Raw genomic sequence first — 23296 nt, forward strand, 5'->3', positions numbered from 1 at the left:
AGCCGCCCAACAGCGCTGCAGTGTGGCCACATCTAACACTACTTGCAGCGCTGGTTGCTGTAAGTGTGGCCACTCTGCAGCGCTGGCCCTATACAGCTGTACTAATACAGCTGTAACAACCAGCGCTGCAAAATTTTAGATGTAGACATGGCCTTTGCTTTGGTTTTACCTAAGCAGGCTTCACCTGTTTATCAGTCTGATCTTTGGAAGAGATTACTTGTATTTAAGAGTTTGTATGTGTATATTAAATTCTGCAATTTGATTGGATCCACTAGAGACTCCTGATGGCTTTTCCTTCCCATTTAAATTCAAAACCATTAACTCAAGAATTGTCAGTTTTTTGCCTTCCTTTTGTTTATTGTATAGTAGCTAGGAGCCCTCTTGAAGATCACCCGGCTGGTCTCATAATGCCCTTATTGCCAGCCCAAACTGCTCCGCTTCCCTCCAGGTCACTACTATGTCATCACACTAAGAATTAGTAGGCAACAAAGCCTCCAGTGTAGTTAGCCCTCTTGCTCAACTGTTTCTATTGAGCTCGGGCAGGAAAGGAGCACCCTGTACTGCTGTGGAGGGAGCTGCTTTCTCAGCCTTACAGATTTGCTTTTACATAAAAAGATTCTGGGTGAGAAAGCACTGGCTGCAGTGTGTGTTCTCCCAAGCTCTGGGCATTCTGGGTGTTCAGAGAGGAAAAGCTGCTGGAGAGAAACATGCACTTAGACCAAACCAAATTGTTTGATCTTCGCTCCTCAGGAACAAACATATTGTGCTGATCAGAAGGTAGAGTGGCACAGTCAGGTTTCCTTTAGTCATTTTTGCTGCACTGCACTGCACTGACACGCTGTCATGCTTGCATTCGGGATGTTTAACACTAAGGCCAAACCCCATCCCTGCTCTTACTGCTAGGCTTTGTCTGCACTACACGGCTGTGTCGCTAGAAGTCAGGCAGTGTAGCCGCTGTTTGTCGCCACTTTTGCTGACAAAATACCACCCCCAACGAATGGCGTTTGTGTTGTCGAGAGAAGAGCGCTCCTGCCAACAACGCAGTGTTCACACTGATACTTGCCATTGTCCTTTGGGGATCAGAGAGGGTTTAGCACCTCTGAATGACAAACCATTTGTCATTCAGTTGCCAGTGTAGACCTAGCCTTAGTGTCTCGTGGGCAGAGGAAATGGAAGGGAGACTGTAAAAGCTGCAGCCTTCTCCTGTGGTCTGCAGATGAAGTGATCGCCACTTACACAAGTGCTAGTTGCAAGGCATCATTCTCCATTTCTCTCCCTGTTTAGTGATGAGCTGATGCCAGTGAAGTCAAAATACAAACAGCTCATGCTCTGAACCTGTTTTTAAAAAGCTGTGTTATTATTAGTGTTGTTGAATCCACTCCCTATCACTGGGTTTCAATGGGAAAAATTATTTTTCATAATCATTTATTTTCCCTTTATGCTGTGCTAAGCAAAGCCGGTTTGTCAGTAGTGCAGTGCTCCAACTTGGTCTCTGCTGACCTCTGCAGCTGTGATTGGCAGCCTTTCTTGTCGGGAAAGAACTTACGCTTGTAAGCTAGGCCTGAGCAGAACAAATGCCGTAGGACAGCTTCGGCTCCCTCGAGGACAAAGGCTAAAAAGGTGAAAGAAGTGCAATGACAGGAGGTTTCCAGCACAGAAAGTTAATTAGCTACTAAATAGCATTTAGCGCAGTTCAGTGTGGGGAAATTTATGTTTCGAAAGCAAACAGATCAATGGAAAGCTTATGGAACAAGGTTTCAGAAAATCCACCTTGGCATTTGAGCACTTTGCTGTGATGTCTTATGAAGTCTCTACCAAAGACAATGCGGATTTACCTAGTGAGTGAGAGACTGACAGTCTGCTTTCCCCCACATGCTCACATATGTGTCCTTGTGTGTCTGTATGTTTATTTTGACATAAAGTTAAGAAATTGCAGTAAATAAAGTATTTATTTATTTTAACCATTTGCAGAGATCAGTGTGAACTGAATCTGCACAAGTATTTTAAGATTATGCGAAGCTTTTTGGATCTGTTCCAGATCTTATCAGCCTAAGAGTGACCTTAGTGCAGGTTTTAACCTAGTTACTACTCCCTGCCAACCAGGTCTGAATGAATTTTAAAAAAATTGTGGAGACACCATCTTGTGGCTCTGTTTTAGTGAGAGAGTTTTGTGACAGTTGTTTTAGCATTCCCAGAACAGTGTGCCCATCAGAGTTCTGGAGTCCTTCCTCTGAGTACCACTCCCAACAAGCAAAAGTATGAAGTCAGGTCTGTTTCATTTCTGATTACTAATCTGTCCCCACTGCATATCTTGCATTTATAATTTCATTAACAATTTTCACCAACTTGCCACTGTATCATTCATAAAAGACACGTTTTATCAGAAAAATTGCTCTTGGGTTCCTGATGTCTGAGGCCATTTCACCTGGGCTTGAGAGTTACTACAGCCAGTCTTTGGAAGTTGGTTCAGGATGTCTTGGTGCTATTACTAGTAGTAGGATGATATGCAACTATATGTACCGTAGACACTGCAGCCAATGATCCTGCCACGAGATTCTTCACCTCATTAGAAGGACCCAGAGAGCAGGCTGGGAAGGGAGAGGGGAGCCAGTAGACAGAGCCACCAGACACCTTGGTGGGAATTGGGGCTCTTGGTGGAAGTGGTTTTACTCAGACCTGCCACCAGACACTCATCTGTCATGATACTCCCCTCATGTTTGAAGCTGACACTCTACAAGGAAAGTTTCAGGCTAGAGGGGTGGGGATAGGTTGGACGCCTACAAGAAACCAGCCATCCAGAGACTGGTTGTAACAAGAGAATAGACTGGAATCCAGTGGTGCATTGTGTCAGCCTCTGTAACCACACAATCATATTACTGTAACCAGGGGTGAAAGTAACTTAAAGGTCTTGCTGGTACTCCAGAGTCCTGCGGAGGGGGAGGGGCCTCAACTGGAAGAAGCGTGGCCTCTATCAGAAGAGGTGGGGCCTTTAAATCTCAGGGCTTTTAAATCAGGATTTAAAGGGCTAGGGGATTTGGCTGAAGCTAGGAGCCGGGCGCTTTAAATCACCCCCGGAGCTACCAGCTGCAGAGGCGGCTGGGAGCCCTGGGATTTGGGCAGGGGCGAAAGTAATTTACATTTCTTACCCATATGGTCCAATCACAAGCAACCCACCTCTCCTACGTACTTCATGGATCCCTCCCATTGCATGACATGGATAGAGAAAATAAAGTTACTATTACTACTACCAGTACTGTCTGTAATAAAACTTCACTGTTTGAATAAGCCTGAAAAAGTGAAAACTCACTGTCACATTTTTCTCCGTGTCTCCCTCCTCCTCCAGCCAGGCTGCGGACACTAGGCTCCATGCTTTCTCCCTGCCTGGCACTGAGCAGCAGCTGCAGGGGCCTCCCTCTAGCTTGCAACAGGGAGCAGGGAGACTGGCTGAGGGAGGGAGAAGCTTACCTCCCGCATAAGAACAGTTTAAACTCAGCTGTTCCCTGCGCAGTTCAGTAACATTTCAAAGAGGATCTGAAAGCAGTTTGGACATCACAACCATGATCCTCTGCTGGGGAGGGAATGGGATAGATTTGGAAATGGTTCCTGATTTTGATTGTGTTTTTTATGTATAGGAGATCTCCTCATCCCCGGGGGCAGAACAGAACTGCCCCTGCCATGGTCACACACTGTTCTTATGCAGGCAGCAGCAGCAGGCATCTCAGCCAGTGTCCCTACTGCAAGCTAGAGCCTAGAGGAGAACCCCTGCTGAGGGTGGGCAGGGGAGGGGGGATGCAGAGCCTTGTCTGCAGCCTGGCTGGAGGAGGGGGAGGGAGGAGATGAGAAACCAATGTGACAGTGAGTTTTCCCCTTCCACCTGCTTGTATTAGCTCTGGATTTAAGCTGTGCAGCAAATGCTTGTATTTGTCGTGTATATTAGTATTGGAGACAAGATCCCCTCATCCTGGGGGCAGACAGGGACTGCTCCTGCCATGGTCAAACACACCCTCCCCACTCCCCCCAGCTACTGTGAGTGAAATTAACAAGAATGCCAGAAGCCACTCCTAACCCCAAGGGCTGAACCATTCAGGGAACAGCTGAGTTTAAACTATTTTTATGCAGGGGGCAGGCTTCTCCCTCCCTTAGCCAGTCTCCTTTTCTTACCAGTCCTCCGTACCGGCTTTTTTTCACCTCTGACTGTAACCTCTGTCACCCTTCCCTCTCTGTTACGCTTGTTACATCTTCAAGTTAGCTCCTGCCTCAAAGAGCTTATGAACTGTGTGTTTGTGCAAGGCCTTGCACAGTGGGGCCCTGATCCTGGTTAGGAACTTCGGGTGTTAGCACAACAGAAATAAATCTGTATTTTTATCACACTATGCTGTCGGTGTCTGAGTGCTTTACAGGACGGTGAGTAGTGGTATGTTCTGCTGACATGCCAGAAAATGTGGTGGTGTCAATAGCTATATTTGCAACTAAAGTCTCCAGGTGCTAAGTTTGGGAGCAGTTAATTGGATCTCTGTCACAGCCGGTTTTGAATAGTACAGGTAACTTGCAATCTTTGCAAGGGTTTCAGACCACATGGTTAGCTCTGCTTAATTTTTAAACTGCTTTGTCTCATTTCTTCCTGGAAAAGCCTATGTAATCAGCTGTAGCTTTAACTGAGTTGCTCCATAAACACCAGCTGCTTGTTGCAGGCACTCCAGTGCAGGGTGTCTTACACCAGGACTTCTTTGCATTAATGTGTGGTATGGTATTTCTGGGAAGCAGTCCATGCAACAGATATATAACATAAAATAACACTGGATTTTCACAAAACCAAATACTGTTAAATCAGGGAAAGCTGCTTGCAACAAAGGTAACTGTCTCTACTTTTAGGTAACACTGGAAGGAGCCAGATGCCTTTAAGTAGGAAAGCTCACTTGTCTGGCTAAGATAGAACAGATTTTATTCTGTAGCCTTGTTTAAATACAAGAGGAGCGAAGAAGCTGTGTGGGCACTGAGGTTTCGAGCCATACAGTTGAACCAGGCTGCTCATTAGGACTCTGTTCAAAATTTAACCCACAACTAACTGAGATGTCCAAAGACCTGTGCATTGGATTGCAGCGACCTGAACCGGTGGTTGGTGACAATAAGGCTTGTCTGATGGAGCTGAGCTTGGGAAGCTGACTGATGGGATGTACTGCAGAGGCATGCTGAGTGTGTGATTTTTTCAGCGTTCAGCGCCTACATTGTTAGATAAGCGGATTAGAAAACATTGCATTAAGTGGCATGGCAGGGGGCTTGCTTTATACCTGCCACTTGCCTTGTTTTGCAAACCATGATTTCACAGTGGAACCCATTCAGGGCTCCCTCAAAGACTGTTCAGATGTATTGGCCTTTTTAAGAGCCAAGGGGTCACAGCTTCAGATTCACTTAATTCCCAGAGCCGTGATGTTTTTTGTTGGGGGTGGGGGATAGTTAATCTAAACCCAAGCTATCCTTTAGGCCAAATATATTGTTGCCCCAGCTAGCCTCTTAGCTTGTGAGAAAGCATAGTCTGACTCGCTTTCTCCACTAGGCATTGGGTTAAAAGGCTTCACTAGCCACTTCACTAGCCAAAGAGTCAAGCATGGATGTGGAAACCATTTTCCAAAGTCTGCATACATGAAACTAGGCTTGGGGGGCCCCTTGTAAATCATTGCCCCAGAGTTGTATGCATTCGTTACTTTTATTTTCCTTCATCATTCTGACTACAGAAAAAACATAACAAATGAGGTCTTCAGTCAGTGATGCCTTCTCAGTGTGCCCACAGATCCTGTCCCAGTCAGGGCCCTGAGCAGCTGGACACTGAGGAATTCTCTAGGGCTGTGGGGCAAAATGTCCTTCCCCCTCATCCCTTATCCGCTCTGTGCTAGTGCAGCTGCTGCAGTCACCTGCCAAGCATCTATGCCCCTCTTACCTGGGATGGAAAAACAGGGAAGCCATCAGCCGCCTTGCACAGTGGTATGAGGGGCGCTTGCAGATCTGAGTTCCATGACACATGGTGGGGAGGGGAGAAAAGTGCCCCTGGATTGGCTCTACAAACTGCACCTATCATGCTACGATAGACATCTGCCTCTCCGCAGAGAACAGGCAGGGTTTCCCTCCAAGGGGTTTGAACTGCCTCCATCTCAAAGGGTTAAGCCTCTATCTTAATTTTGCCATTCAATACTGCTGTATTCCTGGAAGACATGGACAGTCTCCACCACCTTCCAAAGCCTACATGCTCTTTGAGCGCTGGCTGCAAGTAGGGTGGCTCTCCTGGGAGTGATCTTCTGGATGATGCATTTTAAAATCCATTCTGTTTGGAGTAACACTTAGTGATTTCTCAGAACTGCATGGTGTTCTCACTTCATAGCTCTGTTAGCAAAAGCAATTTGTGTGCCAGGAGAGACTGAAGTTACTGTCAAGTGATTGTAAAAGCAGCAAAGAATCCTGTGGCACCTTATAGAAAGTGATTGCAGAACCTAGATCTCTGGTTAACATCCTCTCTGTTGTGTAGGGAGACATGTGACAATCACACGACCTGCTCGAACAGCTCCACTTCCAGCCTTGACACCAGTGCCCAATTCCAGGAGAATAACAGGCAAGCTCAGAACACCAGATGGGATGAACAGCAGAAGGTGTTTGCCCTAGAGCAGATCTGTGGGGTCTTCAGAGTGGACCTTGGACAAATGAGGTCCCTTCGCCTTTTCTTTAGGTAAGAAATGTAGTTCTAGATATTCTGTCCTTGTTGTTGCCTCCGCCTGTCACAGTGACGTGTGTGTGTGTGACTTGTCAGGGTAGTGGGAGCTAGGTTGTCTGGAGACCAATTGTTTCAGAAAGTTTCTTCTGGAGTCTTTCTCCAGCAGTGTTCTCCATCTGAATCCAAGTGGCAGCCTGCTGAACTAGCTTCCCTCCATGCAGAATCCTTTCTGGCCCTTTAGGAAATCTTTGAAGGTGCCCAGTGCTGGTCGTACCTGTCTACAGAAGATCAAGAATAGCTTGAGAGTGAGGGAGCAGCTGTCTCTTCAGCACCTCCCCTCCCCCATCTCCTCTGTGCTCTCACTTCCCTTCCCTCTTCTGCATGGCTTTCTTCTCCCCAAGCCCTTTATATTGGACCCTCAGAGGCTGTCATTTGCAAGCATTCCCCCATCCCTAGGAACAGCAGCTCTGTGCATACCGTCTGAGTGTTGCTAGACTGGGTTCTGTCCTCTAGCACCTGGCAGGAATTTAGTTCCTTTATGTAGTCAAAGTGTTTTGAACTGGAACGGGAAGGGTTGGGAGCAATGCTACTGCGTATAGACAGAGTCACTCTTTAAGGGGCGATGGCACAGAACATCCCCTGCTGTCACTGGGGCCATGTGAAACCTCATTCCCTATGCTGCAGAAACATTCTGACTCCGTCAGCAAGAGGCAACTGGGTGTGTGTGCTCTTCTCTCTCATTTCTCTGTGTTGTTTTCTAGTCTAGCCTGCTGTCCACCCTCACCCCAAGTTCTCCATGGGCATAAAACCAGCTCTTAAATGTGCATTTGTTCTCCCCCTTTGATTGCCCTTCAGCGATGAGGCATGCACCAGTGGGCAGTTGGTTGTTGCTAGCAGGGAGAGTCAATACAAGATCTTCCACTTTCACCATGGTGGCCTGGATAAACTGTCTGAGGTGTTTCAGCAATGGAAATACTGCACGGAGACCCATCTCAAAGATCAGGTAACCGAGCAAAGCCTAGTGAGGCAGAGATGTCCCAAAAGATGGAAGGTCTATCTGTGAGACCTCCGTTTTCAGGCAGGGGTGGGCTGAAAGTGGTGTATTAATGTCACAAACCCATTGTTGCTTTCTGGCATACTTGGACAATTTTAGGAAATGAAAGGGGGAGGAATAGCTCAGTGGTTTGAGCATTGGCCTGCTAAACCCAGGGTTGTGAGTTCAATCCTTGAGGGGGCCACTTAGGGATCTGGGGCAAAATCAGTACTTGGTCCTGCTAGTGAAGGCAGGGGGCTGGACTCAATGACCTTTCAGAGTCTCTTCCAGTTCTATGAGATAGGTATATCTCAATTATTATTATTATTATTAAAAAAGTGCAGACCAAATGGCCACTCTCTGATGCACCTGTCTGTTCTCTCACATTTCTGCCACTCCTGTGGAGAGGGGGAATGATTATCCAAAAGGCTTGCTTAGGTGTCTGCTTTGCTAGAGGCCATAGCTAGAGGGGCTGGTGGTGTTAGGCCGCTAGATGGCGGGGAAATTAGCAGTATTCGATCTGCAGTTCTGTGCATTTCCCATCCATTTTGTGAAGCCTGGCACGCTGAATTTGAAAATAATGTTTTGACAAGTCACCTTGCCATATTTTGCTCAATCTACATACAAATGTGATAAGAGCGCTTTAATTATCCATTTAAGATAGTGTATGTGCTTATTAGAAAGTGATTTTTAAATTCCTTCCTTCTCACTGAGCCCCCTGCTGCTTTCCTTATTACAGTAGCATGGGCTCACTTTTGCAGTGAGCAACCTTTGATTTTTAAATTAAATGTCAGCTGCAGTTTCGCACTGGGATCATGAGTGCCCTTAGCGAGAGCCTGGCAGTGCAGTTCTGGCTTGCCTAACAGCAGTCCTTTGTCTGGCCAATCATATGTAATTTATCGCAGCCATTCCTGGCAGAGTGAAGTTTTGCTGTAAGGAGCATTAATTTGGGATACGGTTGGGGGAGGAGTGGAAAGAAACTGGTTTTCTAAGGGAAGCTGTTTTGTGACGCTCTGATTTTTAATGGCTCCAATTACTCTTGCTGTTTTAATGGCTGGTGTTCCACAGAAACCTTTCCCTCCCTCCTGCACGTTGGGCCTTGGCTCTTAATCCTAAGGGAGCTGTGCTAACTGGGTCTCCTGCTTTAAAAGCAGTTGGTTCAGGAACTTTGCTGCTGTTCTGTCTCCCATTCAGCAGCTTACTGATGAAAAGACATGCATGCAGTTCTCAATCCGCCGCCCCAAGCTGCCGTCCTCCGAGACACATCCAGAGGAGAACACGTACAAGCGTCTCGATGTCACTGCCTGGCTCAATCACCTGAATGAATCTGGACAGGTGGAAGAGGAGTACAAGCTGCGCAAGGTGAGGGCTTGCTCTTTTCTTCAAGGAAAAGGCCCCAGGTAGAAGCTGAAGCAGTTTGCTTCGTGCTGTGGCAGGCGCTGGTTGTCTTTATACTATGAGACTATTATTTATGGTGCTTGGTTGGAGATCTCGCTGGGACTACAATCAGGTCAGCTTGAGGCAAAAGAGTGGAACATCTTTCTGAGCAGAGAGGGTTTGCTGTCCTGCCTCTGCCTTCTGCCTGCTGGAATAAGTGGACTAGTGTCCAATCCCAGATGTGCTTGTACAATGCAGAGTGAACAAACCAAAGTCAGCAATCAAGGCTCCTGTGTAAAAAGTTTAGGGGAGTACTGTGTCCAGCTCCTTAGAGAAAAGTGTGCAGAGAAATGCAACGTCTCCAGGATTGGGGATTAAGCCATGACATGAGAGTGACACGTTAATCGTAGAGCTGCTCCGGGGGTGGGGTATTGATATTGAAATGAGCCCGATTTGTGTCTCGTATGGGAATAGAAGGCCAATGCTTTCCCTCTAAACATGTGCAAATTGCAGGAGTTTGAATCAAGGCATCACTAGTCTGGCGGCTTTGGTGCTCTTTCCTCAGTGCAAGGTCTGGTGGTTTCTCGATGCAGTGTTTGGAAATCTAAAAAGTGTATTTGTTGCCACTTTTGCACCTTCCTCCAGGCCATTTTCTTTGGCGGGATTGATGTGTCTATCCGAGGTGAGGTCTGGCCCTTCATGCTGCGGTACTACAGCCACGAGTCCACGTCGGAGGAGAGGGAGGCGCTGAGGGTGCAGAAGAGGAGGGAATACTTTGAGATCCAGCAGAAGAGGTGACCAGGGAGAGGTCCCACCTTACTCTCCTCATCTCATCTCTCTGATCCTGATCAAAAATGTAGCAATACTGAATGACAGCCCTGCCCTGCTAGGGAGGCATGACTAAGAGTGATGGATAAAGGGAACTTCTCTGCCATGGTTCACTTTCTGAGCACATGGAGCTGGTGCCATCTCATTCGTGTCAGGTCATTCGAATTCTTTGACGCAAGCTTGCCCAAAGCGGCAGTTGTAATTGCCTGGGCATTGCTCAGGTGAGCAGCTGCTCCAGGCAGACTTGGCAATGGTGAGAGATGTCTGGAGAGGGAGGGTTTGGTCTCTGCCCCCAGTGTAATGCCCAGAGTCTTTCCAGATTGGGCCCTTTGTTCCTTGTTCATTTGTGGCTGTCTGGTGCACTCAGTTGCTGCTTAATTTTCAGACTTTCGATGACTCCAGATGAACAAAAAGAGTTTTGGCGTAATGTACAGTTCACGGTTGACAAAGACGTGGTGAGGACTGACCGCAGCAACCAGTTCTTCCGTGGCGAGGACAACCCAAATGTGGAAACCATGAGGTGATGCCGCTTTAAGCTGGACAATATCTTTCCCCAGCACCCTAAGCGAGGAATCACTGAATATAGGGAAAACTCTATAAGGAGTTCTTTAGCCTAGGGGGAGCAGCTTCGAAGCACCTGCCTTGGGAGTGCTCAGGGATACCATGCGTAGGGCAGCCTTCCCCCAGTAATGCACATGGGGCCCCATTCGGCCCTGTCCCTGCTTCCCCTCCCCTCCCCACCTCTTTCTGGCTGTGCTGACCCTGCCTAGACCCATTTGGAGAGAGAAACCAAGAGGTGGGAGCTGAACAGTGAAGGCAGGCTGGGAATTGAGTTGCTGCTGCTGGAGTGTGACAGGAGATTGGATTTTTGTGGGTAGCAGGTTGTGTGCAGTGCCCAGCTTCCCACTGACAAGGTGGAAGGCTGAGCACTCTAGTACCTGAGCATGGGCATGTGGCCCTGTGTATGCCACCCCTGAACACAGTGGAACTGAGCATCGCAGATGGGCATGGGGGCACCCTTGCCCCCCGGGTTCCTCTGTTGTTCTGACCTTCTCTCTTTCACATTGTTGCTCCACACGTATGCTCTCATGCTCCCGTTCTCTGTCACCCCGCAGCTGCGTGGGGCAAGGGGTCTCTGTCTGCTGGAGTTTTCTTGGAGCCAGGCCAGGAGCCACTTCATGTTGCTTTCCACATCCTGAATGCGCCTCTCCTCTGTCCCGCCTCTCTAATGTCACCAGCCCCCAGCTTGGGAAATGGGGGTCAATGAGTTCTGCCTAGATTCTGATCTCTGATTACTGTGTACCATTCAGAATCCTGTCCGCTAACCAGAGACCTCTTCTGAACCAGCCCAAGATAACCTAATCCCCTAGATCTGTGCCCTAGACATGGTGCTTTCACTAGAAAAGCACCCCCCAGACACAATTAGATGCATCTGTATGGGATGCCATGTCTTGTAGCACTGCTAAAGTCACTTGTTTTCCAGATTCCAGTTATGGCCTTAAACGGCAAGAGATTCATTGATCTTTTACATCTTTTCTGACTCCATATGTGGGGTGGGGAGTAGAGAGGGGAAGGTGACGGAGGTCAGCTGTGACTGGCACCCCCTGGATCTCACCCTCTCCTATTGAATGTCTCCTCCAGGAGAATCTTGCTGAACTATGCAGTGTATAACCCTACCATTGGCTACTCCCAGGGGATGTCTGACCTGGTTGCCCCCGTTCTGGCAGAGGTCCTGGATGAGTCAGACACTTTCTGGTGCTTCGTGGGTTTGATGCAGAACACTATCTTCATCAGTTCCCCCCGGGATGAAGATATGGAGAAACAACTGGTGAGCTCTGAGCAGTGGGCTCTTTGTTCCCTTTCTGAACGTCCTCTCAGCCTCCTCAAAAAATACCATAAAACAAATACACAAAGCCCATTAGCTAGGCAGCTACTGTGGCTCCCAGCATGCCAAGCTATATTCCAGGGAGAGTAAATGCACAGAGGGTGACTGGTGCCCTGGGGGAACTGAGCTGAGTTTGTGGCAACTATTAACAGGATGTTGTCAGATAAAAAATATTTTTAAAATCCCAGATTCCCTATAAACCATAAATGGTTCTTAATTTATCTTTTACATTCTAACATACTCTGCTCTGGGGGCTACTGGTCGCTTACCCTTTGCACTTCACTCAGCTTGGACAATGGAAAACCACCAGTCAGCTTCACTTCCTGGTTCTGTGATGGTAACATAATTCTGCAGCATTCAGGTTTCAAACATGGCAGAAGAAAGATTCAGTGCAAATTGCAAACTTTCTCACTGGCAACTTGTTTTAAATCTGCCAGGAAAACATTTCTTTTAACTTGAAGGTTGTATAAAAACCTTTTTTTTTTTTTTGATTATTATTATTATTATTATTATTATTATTTTATTTTACAAAAATCTAGGTGTTGGGCCTAATCTGTATAATGGTTCATTTTGAGAACGAGAGCCTCCGGACACCTCTGACTGCAGAGGGAATGCTGAATCCTTTCTGGTTAGTGTCCTGGGCAGTCCCACCATTTCTCTCCCAAACCCAAGGAGTGACATTCTGGTCACCATGGCACCATTCAGCTTCCATCTCACTGTGCCAAACTTCTCTGAAAGTGACTCGGGACATGTGACTTGTTACTGTACAGCTCCAGGGTTCACTGACATGCTGAATGGGTTAATTTTGCAAAGTAACTTTGTCAGCGTTTAGTCTCAGCTAAAAGAAGCTACCAAAACCAGCCCCTCCTTCCTGAGTTTCCAGCTCCAAGCTCCCAGGCTTCCTTTTCATTAGCATCATTAAGATAAAACCTGTCATGGAGATTTTCTTCTCTCTGCTCTTCCTTCCTAAACTTCCACAGTGGCCTCAGGGCCCTGTCTCCACTGATGGCATAAGCAAGTCTGGCCACAGGTGGTGGCTTCGCTGAGTGACGACATGTGTTTTCAGATGTACCTAAGAGAGCTGTTGCGGCTCATGCACCTGCACTTCTATCAGCACCTCGTCTCCCTGGGGGAGGATGGCTTGCAGATGCTTTTCTGTCATCGGTGGATCCTCCTCTGTTTTAAACGCGAGTTTCCGGATGCTGAGGCTTTGCGCATGTGGGAAGCGTGCTGGGCTCACTACCAGGTTAGAGCACAGAGGATGGGGGCAGGACATAATGGACGGGAGTGGTCCCCTTGCTGAGTACTGCTGGCGTGCTAGACGCTGTGCAGAAAAGGAGCCAGTGGAGGTGTGGCTGCAGGTATCCAGCCTCCCTTCCACTCCCCCTCCCCCATCTGACTGTGACACACTTCAAGCATGATTTTCCAGTCCTGACAATCCGTTGGGGTGCGCCCCTGCCGCTTGCCTCAAAAGTAACTTAAATGAAAGCAGACTGCAGCCTGATTGACTCGTTGCTGTGTTCGTGGGCTGGTCCTGCTGCTGTCACAACTGATCAGTTTGAAGGGTCACTGCTTGGCTGACAGTTCGGCTGCAGTCCTGAATTGCGGCTCTGAGGATTTGCAAAGCCTGGTGCCTGGCTTCCTGCAAGACTAGCCAGAGAACCCAGTGGCAGGGAGAGCATGAAACTGAGCTCCCCTCTGTCCCTGTCCTGGGAGCCAGGACACTGACAGCTGGACTGGTTTCTTCAGCAGGCCGCATGACTGTATTTACCTGCCAGGGGGAGGGGCAGGGGCAGGGCATGCATGTGGGATGGGGGGGTTAGGGGAGTATCTGCCCTAGGGGACTGTTCCTCCTGGGCTGTCACCTGCCGTCTGGAAGAGAACTCGCCAGGCAAGAGGTGACAGAGTGGTGACAACTCCACGGGACTCACTCCTAGCATCAGGACTGTGGGGCTTGTTGGGTGCTGGTTGGCTGGTGCAGTCATCTGACTGTCACCCCGTATTACCTCTCAGTGGTCCGTGTTATAGTCTTCCCCCTTCCCTCTGTGCAGAAAATAAGTGAGCTTTAAGGCCCAAACTTGTACAAACGACTAGTGATTTTGGATGCCTGAGCTTCCAAGTGCTTTTCTCGAGACACTGTAATGGGGCCTGACTCATCAGAAGGGGCAGAGAACCCCTCCTCTGATGATCCGGCCCCCAGATGATATGTCCAGCTGGGCACTTCTGAAAAGCGTGGTCCAAACTTTGCCTCTGTCCTTTGAAGGTAGCAGACGTGAGTGACTCAGTTACAGTGCAGGGTCCTCCGACTGCTCCCCCATTTGGATGTGCCCTAGCCGGAACTGGAGCAAGCATGAGAGCAAGCAGTGCTCATTTGGGAAAGAGGAATCTCTCCGTGCGGAGCTGGTGGGAGCTCTAGTCTAGCCAGTCCTCTGCTTTCCTCTCCTGTAATCCCCAACTCCTGCTTTCTCCTTGCAGACGGACTATTTCCACCTCTTTATCTGTGTGGCCATCGTGGTGATTTACGGCGATGATGTCATTGAGCAGCAGCTGGCCACTGACCAGATGCTGCTGCATTTCAGTAACCTGGCCATGCACATGAATGGGGAACTTGTACTCAGGAAGGTAAATGCCAACGTGCTGACATCAGCTGAACCAGCAGCCACAGAGACGCCAGCCTTTCGGGAGCACCATGGGTTGACACTATAGCTCTCTTCCGTTCCCTAATGTCCTTCCACTCGCTTGCCCTGCAGTACTTGCAGATGTTGAAGGTGGGATGGTGGGGTTAGCTTGGAGTCCATCCTTCGGCTGCACTTGTTTGGGAGTCCAGTGATTGTTTCAGGGGGTCTTTGAGTCAACAGCCCTGTACAAGAGAGTGTAATTAACACAAACTCAAGGGTGTAGAAATGGGGGCCCTGCTGCTCATCTTGGTGTTCTGGCTCCCAGTCCAGGAGTGACTGCAGATCACATGACACTGGTGGGGGGGGGCAGGGAGGATGGGGTCAGGGCAGTTCCTAGTGATCAGTAAACAGCAACACAATTGGGACTAATTACCCTTTCCTTCCCCCGGCCCCTGCTGTTGGCAGCTTCAGCAGAAAGGCCGGGGAGTAAATAAGCTGGGGAGTCTGACGTTCCTACTTACCTTAGCATCCTTCCGCGCAGGGCTGAGGCAGGGTGGCAGGCAGTATGAAGGAGTCTTGGCACTGCAGTTCTGTGATTAACAACAATATTTCAGCATCTGGGGCCAGGGGCCTGGTGCTGCTGACAAATCCTGAATTCCCAGGCTGGAAACTCTCCCTAAGCCTCATTTAGTTTTTATGCATGAGCCTAGGATTTGTGTTCCTCTCATGGCCTGGTTATTGTAGATCTTGAAAATACTTAACACTTCCAGTGTAGCTTTATGTGAGTGTTACACAGGATGGGCCATTGGGCAGCCCAAGCTCTGGCTGTATTCCTAACGGGTTATATCCTTCTTCTCTCCCATGCCAGGCTAGGAGTTTGCTTTATCAGTTTCGCCTGTTACCCCGGATCCCCTGTAGCCTGCATGACCTGTGTAAGCTGTGTGGGACTGGCATGTGGGACAGTGGCTACATCCCTGCTGTGGAGTGTTCTGGACACCACCCTGAATCTGAGAGCTGCCCTTACGGGGGGATGGTGGAAGTGCCTTCTCCCAAACCAGGAACTGAAGGCAAGAGGGGACTGAAAACACGGGAGGTCTTCACTTTCCGCAAATAGCTCCCGCTGAAGGTGGGGTGGCAGTGGGAGAAATGGGCTTGGTTGAGTACATTGAAAGAAAAAATGAAGTGGAAGTTGATCAAGACTCCTGAGAAGGCAGATGGGAGGAGAATGGAGATACTTCACAACAGGAAGCAAATTCCGTTTCAGTGAGTCCTGGAACCCGAATGACGCTTAAACCAGGAACAGTGTCTGTGTGTCTCTTTGTTAGGTTTGGTTTTATGTGCAGAATGTGAAGTATTTATAGATTCCCAGGGCTCTGCCCATTGGATCAGAATCGCTAGCAGCCAAGAACTTACTCACTGCTAGGAAACCAGAACGTTAAAGAGAACCGAGTGCAACCAGCAACATTTGTGGGAAGAGTAGCGAGAGCAGAGCCCTGGTGAGACCTCACTCGGACATCCCTCCATCCTGAACATACATACTTTGCTTCAACCAAAACACACAACTGAGTGTCTTCTGTTTAAATCCATGATGATCACTTTGAATATATCTGCCGAAAAATAAAATTGCAAACTTTTGGGTTGTGGGGTAGGCATTTCATTGATCAGTGTTGTGGGACCAGTCACCCAGAGATCTTTCTGTGCAAAGGCAAACTTGTGTGATCTTCCATCTGTCCTGAATCCGCACTGCGGTAGGTCTTGCAAGCACTGTTTGTCCATATTCTGAGTATGTCACAGTCCTCTTTCCAAGGGTTCACTTCCTTGTCCATCACATTCTTCAGCAAAACTTCCTCGTTCTGATAGCTGCAGACAAGAGACATTGTTTTTTAAACATCTGTTTCCAGTGTGTCTGGCCCCAGGTATCTTCAGGTTTCCAGGTGGGCTGATGTGCTTCTGAACCCCCCAAGTGTTTTATGTCCATATCCCGGTCATCACTGTGGGCTGCAACACCCTCTCTAGGTGGGCGTTTTGCACACCAACTGGTGCACGTGAGGTACTCTGTTTCTTCAGAGTGAAAAGTGAAACAAACTGCAGTGCAGCGGCCTGTGCTCAGGTCTGTCTTTGCCATCAGTTTTCAATTCAGTTTTTGAGTGGGGAGCAAGTTTCTCCAGTCTCACTCTCCAAAATCTGTGTGTCAGCTGGAGACACTGGGATGGAGCGGGGCACCTGGGAGGTCCTTAGCAAATCCACTGGATACTTCCAAAAGTACGTACTGGGGGTTACAATGTGGCCTCTGTAGAAATGTGTGCCAAAGAGACAAGGGAGAGTGCCTAACCTGGGAGTGTAAGGAGAGTCCCGGTGTGGGGACAGGTTACATGGGGCTCCCGCCTTCCAAGCACGTCACTACTTGCGTACCTCGGTCTGAAGGCTTTGACTTTTTTCCTAGTTGCTATCTCTTCCCCTCCATTGTAGCACACAGTCTCTGCTGTGTCACTGAGCTGGGCTGGTAAGTGGTCTGGCAGGGTGCGGAACAGGGAGACCATTTTGATTTCTAGGCTTTTCCTGTTGTGTGTGGGGGTTTTCCCTACGTTAATTTATTTTGTGATGCATATTGACACAGGTGTGGCAAACTCCTATCCTCCAGGCTGGGTCCCTGTGGGGCTGCAGCAGTGACACACTCACATGACAAGCAATTCTTTCCATTGTGTTTGCTACAGAGATCCTGTTTGAATCCTGCTTGGGGCAGCGTCAGTTCCCAGGTGTGCTCGCCGAAGTCTGGGGAGCAGGGCAGCAGTTTAGAATCTTACACGTAACCAGTAAATGTCCAGTGTTGGACTGCCTTTGTAAGGGGAGGGAGATGACTAAATCCTAAGCAGGCTGTACGCTGCTGGGAAGGCTTGGCTGTGCTGAAGCAGCTGGGAATATTCAGCCACACTTGTTGCTCACCTGCCTGAACTGCCTCCACTGTTTTTGGGTGAGGTCAGTGCCTTCATTAAAACAGCCACAAAGCCCACGCTAGTGTTATACGCTAGTGATCCCAACTCGGCCGGTTTACGAGGCTTACTGCCCTTATGAACGCAGGAAAGCTGCACAATTACAAGTTTCAGTCTCTGTGTAATATGGAAAAAGCCTGTTGCGTGCTCATGGCTGCTACTCTCATTTGATATATAAGGGCTGTCTCCACAGGCAGAGGCTGGTGGGCTGCTTTGCTGGGAAGTTCTCCAAAACTTCGCAGCAGCTTCAAAGACATAGTAAAGGTTCGACTCTGGCTTCTGTGGATGAGGTGCAGTCAGATCTGATGCTGCACCTTCTCTGAGAGGCACTGCAGAGTCTGCTAGGGCTAGGCAGTTCGCTGTGGTTTGGACTGATCCCCCAACTGCTCAGAAGAGGGACTGGAGTGCAGGGCTAGTGTTAACGGGGGGGGCAGGCTGTGCTAGCCAAGCATTGTGTGTGTTGCCCTTCAGCTGTGACTTCGGTAGACCATGCTGGCGTGTTCATTTAGCTGCAAGTGGTGGTGACTGACTTAACTTCATAAACGCTGTATGCAGACTAGTACCAGGGAGCCATCTGCCAGCCAGCCAGCCAGCTTCCCAGCGCGACCCAGGGGCTGTTTGCTGCTGTTTGCTGTTGAGGGGCTAGGAATAGAGCTCCACCTGCTGTCTGCATTTCCTATTACACCACTTTATGAATAACATGAAGCACCGCTGGGCACTTATGCATGTACAGTTTTAGCCAACGTTCAGAAAGTGTGGGGGCGTCAGCTGGTGTTTTGAGCTGCTGGTGACTAGGTAGCGTGGGCAGGAGCTCTAGATACCTGCCACTTGGCACAACGGAGCAAAAGCCTGATTTACTCACTAACACAGAAACCTGAAGCTATCGCAGGACATACCTACTAAAAGACCCAGAGCAGGTTTTGCTGCAGGAATTGTTTTTCCCAGCCAATAACAGGTAATGGGAAGAGACGAAGTAGATAATATTTTAAAATTATAGTTTCCCCTTTCCACCATTAAAAGGCCATTCAGCAGTGGAAATGATTCAGGGTCGTTTGGTTCACACTCTGGTGGCGTTTTCTAGCACATGCAAAGAGCTGATTTAAAAAAAAAATCACCCCCCCACACACTTAAGTGACATCTGTGTGGAGGAGTGTAATTAAACAAGCAGTGTGTGTTACCTGCCCAAGAGAATTTCCGTGCCTGATGTTACCTGCTGGCCTCATTAACAAATTGAATCTTCAGGTGTCCCTTTGCTGCATGTTGTCCACAACTTGACCATTGCTGATAGAGTTTCACTATTTCAGCATAAGAAGAGAAAAACCTAACAATACTCAGAGTAATAAGGAGACTATTACCGAGATGCTAACTTGGGCTGCTTCCTGTTTGCCAGGTAATAAGCATATCCTGGGTTAACTTGACTCCAAGGTCAGGGTGTTCATTAGCTCTGGCTACCATTATGGGTGAATTCACAGAACACCCATAAACTCTCAGTGCAAGATGTGAACTCTGGAGTGATGGGAAGTGTTGCCCTGGCAGACGTGCTCAGGTTACCCTGTTAGCAGGCAGTATAGGTGGTGGATTGTGAGGGCAGCAGCTAACCAAAGTGCAGGGACTTGCATATTACATAGGCTGAAACTTGTAATTGTGCAGCTCTCCTGCATTCATAATGGTTCCGTCCCATTTCAGTATAATGGTAAACAACACCCAGCTCCAGCGTCTGCAGGTGTGGTGCTCTGGTATGCTGTGCTGCTGGCACTGTCCCTGCTCTTTCACAACGTGTTGTACAGCCTTAGAACTCCACCGTGCAAGCAGCTTGGGAGAATAGAGCGCACCGCAAGTGTATGGGACAAGGCCAATGCAGGTGATAGTAAGGGCTGGCTGAGGCCAGAGGGCAAGCCATGTGAGGAGTCCAAGCTCCTGTCATGTGCTCAGTCAGGATGTGACAGTGAATCCCTCGCTTGTGTTGCGTGGACATTTTAGTCTCTATCCCACAGGCTCCAGCTGAATCTGGCTCTCCTGCTAAATGGAGACTTAAGGGATCTCTTTGTAGCAGCCCTGAGTGTGATGCCAAGTTGCTTACAATTGAGAGGCATGTTATGGAAGGAGCTGGCTTGTTAACCACCCTGGCAGTGGGGGAGCCCTTGGATTACATTGTGCGGGGGAGTTTCCCTATCTTGGTTTACTACAAAGAGGCACATTTCTGTTCTGAAAGTGGCTGATCTAGTTCCTCCTCCTCCTCCCTGCCTCTGGGGGGTGAGGGGGATCCAAAAGCCAAGAAAGCTACAGTCCCCAGAAGCTGCCCTGCAGCAGTACCACACACCTGTTAGGGTTTATATAGTAGAGACTGGCACCACCCCACTCCTGAACTTTCAGGGGAAATATCTGGCATCAACCCAGTCTTGAAGTAGCTTGATCTGCTGGAAATCTCCCATGCTTCTGAACTGGCATGGAACAAGAGATAACAGAGCTGAGCTGAATGGAAACCTTTCAAAGCTGCAATTTAAAGAAGGAAGATTTGGAGCATTGCCGTGATGGGAGGCTGGGGAAAGCAGCAATCTAGAAGCTGCTTAGGCAGCAAGTAGGCTGACCAGATAGCAAGTGTCAAAAATCGGGATGGGGGTGGGGGGATAATAGGAGCCTATATAAGAAAAAGACCCAAAAATCAGGACTGTCCCTATAAAATTGGGACATCTGGTCACCCTAGCAGCAGGTGATGTGCAAGGAGTAGGAAGCAATGCTTGTGTGCATGCTACAGAGTGAAAAAGGAGGCATCCTCAGCTAGTAGATTGGGTGCTGGGCTGGGAATCAGGACTCTTGGGTTCTTCTGGCTCTGCCACTGATTTGCTGTGTGAATCGCCCAAAATCATTTCCCATTCTGTCCAATGAGGATAGTGGTCCCACCCCTCCCTTGTAAAACACTCAGTGCCCTAGCAACAGACATTGCAAAGTATTAAAAGAAACCTTCAATATCTCTATTTAAAAACCAAGCAGTGGCTGGGCGCAGGCCCTTGGGGTTCATTCCCATCCCTGGGATTCTTTGCTCTCCTGCTTGCTGGAATCCAGTTGGTCTATGTGGCTATTTGCCTATTATTTACCATCCCTGGATCACTTCCCTGCTCCAGTGCATTAGCCACAGTTCAGTAGCATGAGCTGCAAGTCAACAACGGGCCCTGGCAAAGGTAAACACTGTAAGCGTCTTTAAACTGTGCCCTGAGCTCACATATCGCCCCCCCCTTGGTGTGGGAGGTGTATGGGAAAGGAAAATGAACCCCCCAGCACTCCTAACAGCAATAACATTATGCTTCATAATCCCGGCAGGGAACATGATCTCCCTGTACCTGGAAAGCTAGGTAGACTAGTGCATACGGCATGCAGACCTGCCAGTGCTGAGAACGTGCTGTGCTTGCCTGTCCCTCCCCAGCAGTGACTGCGCTACTTTTGGGTACTCTGAGGCGAGGGAGAGGCACACCCATGTACTCTGGGGCAGCTGAGGCAGCTCGAACCAGGGCATGATATGAATGATTGGTGAAATGGCTTCTTGTAGCTCTAGTGTGAAGCACGGCCATATTGAACTGAACTGTTGCTGAAGGCTCACAGATTCGAAGTTAGCATTGGAGAGGGGCAGGGAGAGATTTGTTTGATCCCATCACCAGGGCTAGTGGGGGCGTGTGTTAGGACACAGTGTCTCTTTAACAACATAAAACTATCTGTCAAGTGAAAAATTTACAGTTTGAAAGAACAAAGCCTCTCACCTGAGTGATTACCCAGCTCAGAGTTTAAAACTTCACATCCCTTTCACCCTTCTTTAGGCTGGCTGATTAATCTCTGTCTGGGCCGTGATAATAGACTAGCTTTGGTTTATGGGCCCTTTCTGGGTCTCATGCACTACTAGCACATGCTCCGGGGAAGGTGTAAAGATAAACAACCCATTTTTCATTAGAAACTTTTTAAAATTAAATTTTTGCTCCTAGGTGGTAAAAACCTCATCCAAGTAGGGGTTGGGCACAGGGATGGGGGCAGGAGTCCAGTTGAGATCTTGGTGCATGTACCTTAATGAGCTGCTGCCATAAGAAGGAGATGGTGAGTGGTGTAGCGGCTGCTGAAAACCCTCAGGCTGGAGGGTGAGGCCATTCAGAAAATGGCATTTGACTATTGAGTGTGATGTTCTTGTCTGAGAATCATTTTGACTGCTGTTCAGGAGGAATAGTGACAGCAGGATCGACGGGTGGCATACTAGTCCCCAGAGAGCGTAGGGGGATGACTGAGAGCCTGAGGAGGACTGTTCTGTGAGTCCATGTCCATGTGGGCTGAATCCTGCCCTGCACTGGCTGCTCCACTGTGCAGAAAGCTTAGTTACCTGGGAACACACATGCTGGCTGCACACCCAGATTGGCTGGGCTGCTTGTTTTCTGTCTCAGGAATTGCAGACAAGCTGACTGGCTACGTCTTTGGCTATTTCTATATACTTGTTTTATTGCTAGGTAGCAAATCTGCAATAAATTACACTCCAGCAGCTGTTACACCTAATAAGGTGCAGCACAGCAGGATGCTTGCCTTGGTTATAATTAGCCAGGGAATCGCCTCTTTCCAGTGACGCTTCCAAAGGAGTCCATGGGCTGATTTGCCCAAGGGCAAGTGGGCATCACTCCTATTGACATCACTGGGAAGTTGTACCAGTTTATGCCAGGCTGGCTGTAGTCCCAGGGCTGCCTTTCTAGCCTGAAATTCTAGGCAAGTTCCCACCTGAATTGCTGTACAGTGCTACCATATTCCATACCAATGAAGGGGTGGGTTTCAATGTCTCGTACTAAAAGGGTATGTGTCCACTTGTTGGCTTTGGTGCATATTCTCCACCTGAGCTAAAATGGTGCAGAAAAGGGGAACAATCTTATTTTGGGATCTGATAGCTCCAGCATAATGAAAACATCTGAAAATCGCCACCTGTTCTTGTTCAGTTTGTCCTTCTAGTTAGTAGAGGGAGCAAAGCTCTTTCTAGTCACAAACTAAGTTGCTGTTGCTGAGGGTCAGGCTGCCTTTGCTTTCAGGGGTGGCTCCAGGCCCCAGCATGCCAAGCGCGTTCTTGGGGCAGCATGCCGCAGGGGATCCACCAAAGCCACGGGACCAGCAGACCCTCCACAGACATGCCTGCGGGAGGTCCACCAGAGCCGCCTACTGCCCTCCCGGCGACGGGCAGAGTGTCCCCCGAAGCATGCCGCCCTGCTTGGGGCAGCAAAATGTCTAGAGCTGCCCATTTGCTTTGAAATCTGTACAAATCATATGCCTGAGATGCGGGCTCTGGCCTCCACCAGGCCTCAGCTGCTTCTGAGCCTCATTTTCTACAGTGTGCCAGATACATTCCCTTTCGGGGCAAAGGTTGCATTTGGCCTTTCTTTTTCCTGTGGACTGAAATTTTCTAAACAAAATGCAGAGTCCTTTCAGAGTTCCTGTTCTCTGGCCAGATCACTGCTTATTCCTCGTGCCACCATTTCAGGGAGCTGGCAGCCCTCGTGGTTAGATGTTCTTGTGCACTATGTGGGAAGCTGAGGCTGCTGAGACCATTGCTCCCCCAAAGAATTTTGCTTTGCTCTTTGTGCTTCCCGTAGACTGGGGCAATCGAAGAGACAAAAACAGTCTGAACAATGAACATGATTTGAGATATCCATTGAAACGCACACTCTCTCACACACACTTTATTGCACATATGCATTCGTTACATAGCGTCAGTAGGGGAACCGGACTCTTGTGCTCTACATTGCATGGGGTTTCTTTGGTTAAAGTAGTAAGGGTTCCAATACAGATCCAGCTTGTAGCGTAGGTGGGGGAGTGAGTCCAGCTGAGATCTTGCTGCAAACGCCTTAATGTGTA

The 23296-nt window shown here is 48.7% G+C and overlaps 1 protein-coding gene across 8 annotated transcripts in view; it reads left to right on the plus strand.

The window, feature by feature from the left end:
• Nucleotides 1-16080, plus strand: part of TBC1D16 (TBC1 domain family member 16) — a 48825-nt gene extending 32745 nt beyond the window's left edge. For 5 of the 8 annotated variants that reach the window (XM_030534026.1, XM_030534027.1, XM_030534030.1 and 2 more), the window contains exons 4-12: nucleotides 6518-6715; nucleotides 7556-7703; nucleotides 8928-9095; nucleotides 9756-9904; nucleotides 10324-10458; nucleotides 11580-11766; nucleotides 12890-13069; nucleotides 14299-14445; nucleotides 15310-16080. In XM_030534026.1, coding sequence (XP_030389886.1) covers nucleotides 6518-6715; nucleotides 7556-7703; nucleotides 8928-9095; nucleotides 9756-9904; nucleotides 10324-10458; nucleotides 11580-11766; nucleotides 12890-13069; nucleotides 14299-14445; nucleotides 15310-15555 — 1558 coding nt within the window. In that variant the 3' untranslated portion in view covers nucleotides 15556-16080. Of the gene's footprint in view, nucleotides 1-6517; nucleotides 6716-7555; nucleotides 7704-8927; nucleotides 9096-9755; nucleotides 9905-10323; nucleotides 10459-11579; nucleotides 11767-12362; nucleotides 13070-14298; nucleotides 14446-15309 lie in introns of those variants that run through there. The other 3 variants (XM_030534031.1, XM_030534033.1, XM_030534032.1) reach the window with 3 other exon arrangements.
• Nucleotides 16081-23296: the final 7216 nt, after the last annotated feature.

Source organism: Gopherus evgoodei, chromosome 15, assembly GCF_007399415.2.
Source record: "Gopherus evgoodei ecotype Sinaloan lineage chromosome 15, rGopEvg1_v1.p, whole genome shotgun sequence".
Lineage (NCBI taxonomy): Eukaryota > Metazoa > Chordata > Testudines > Testudinidae > Gopherus > Gopherus evgoodei.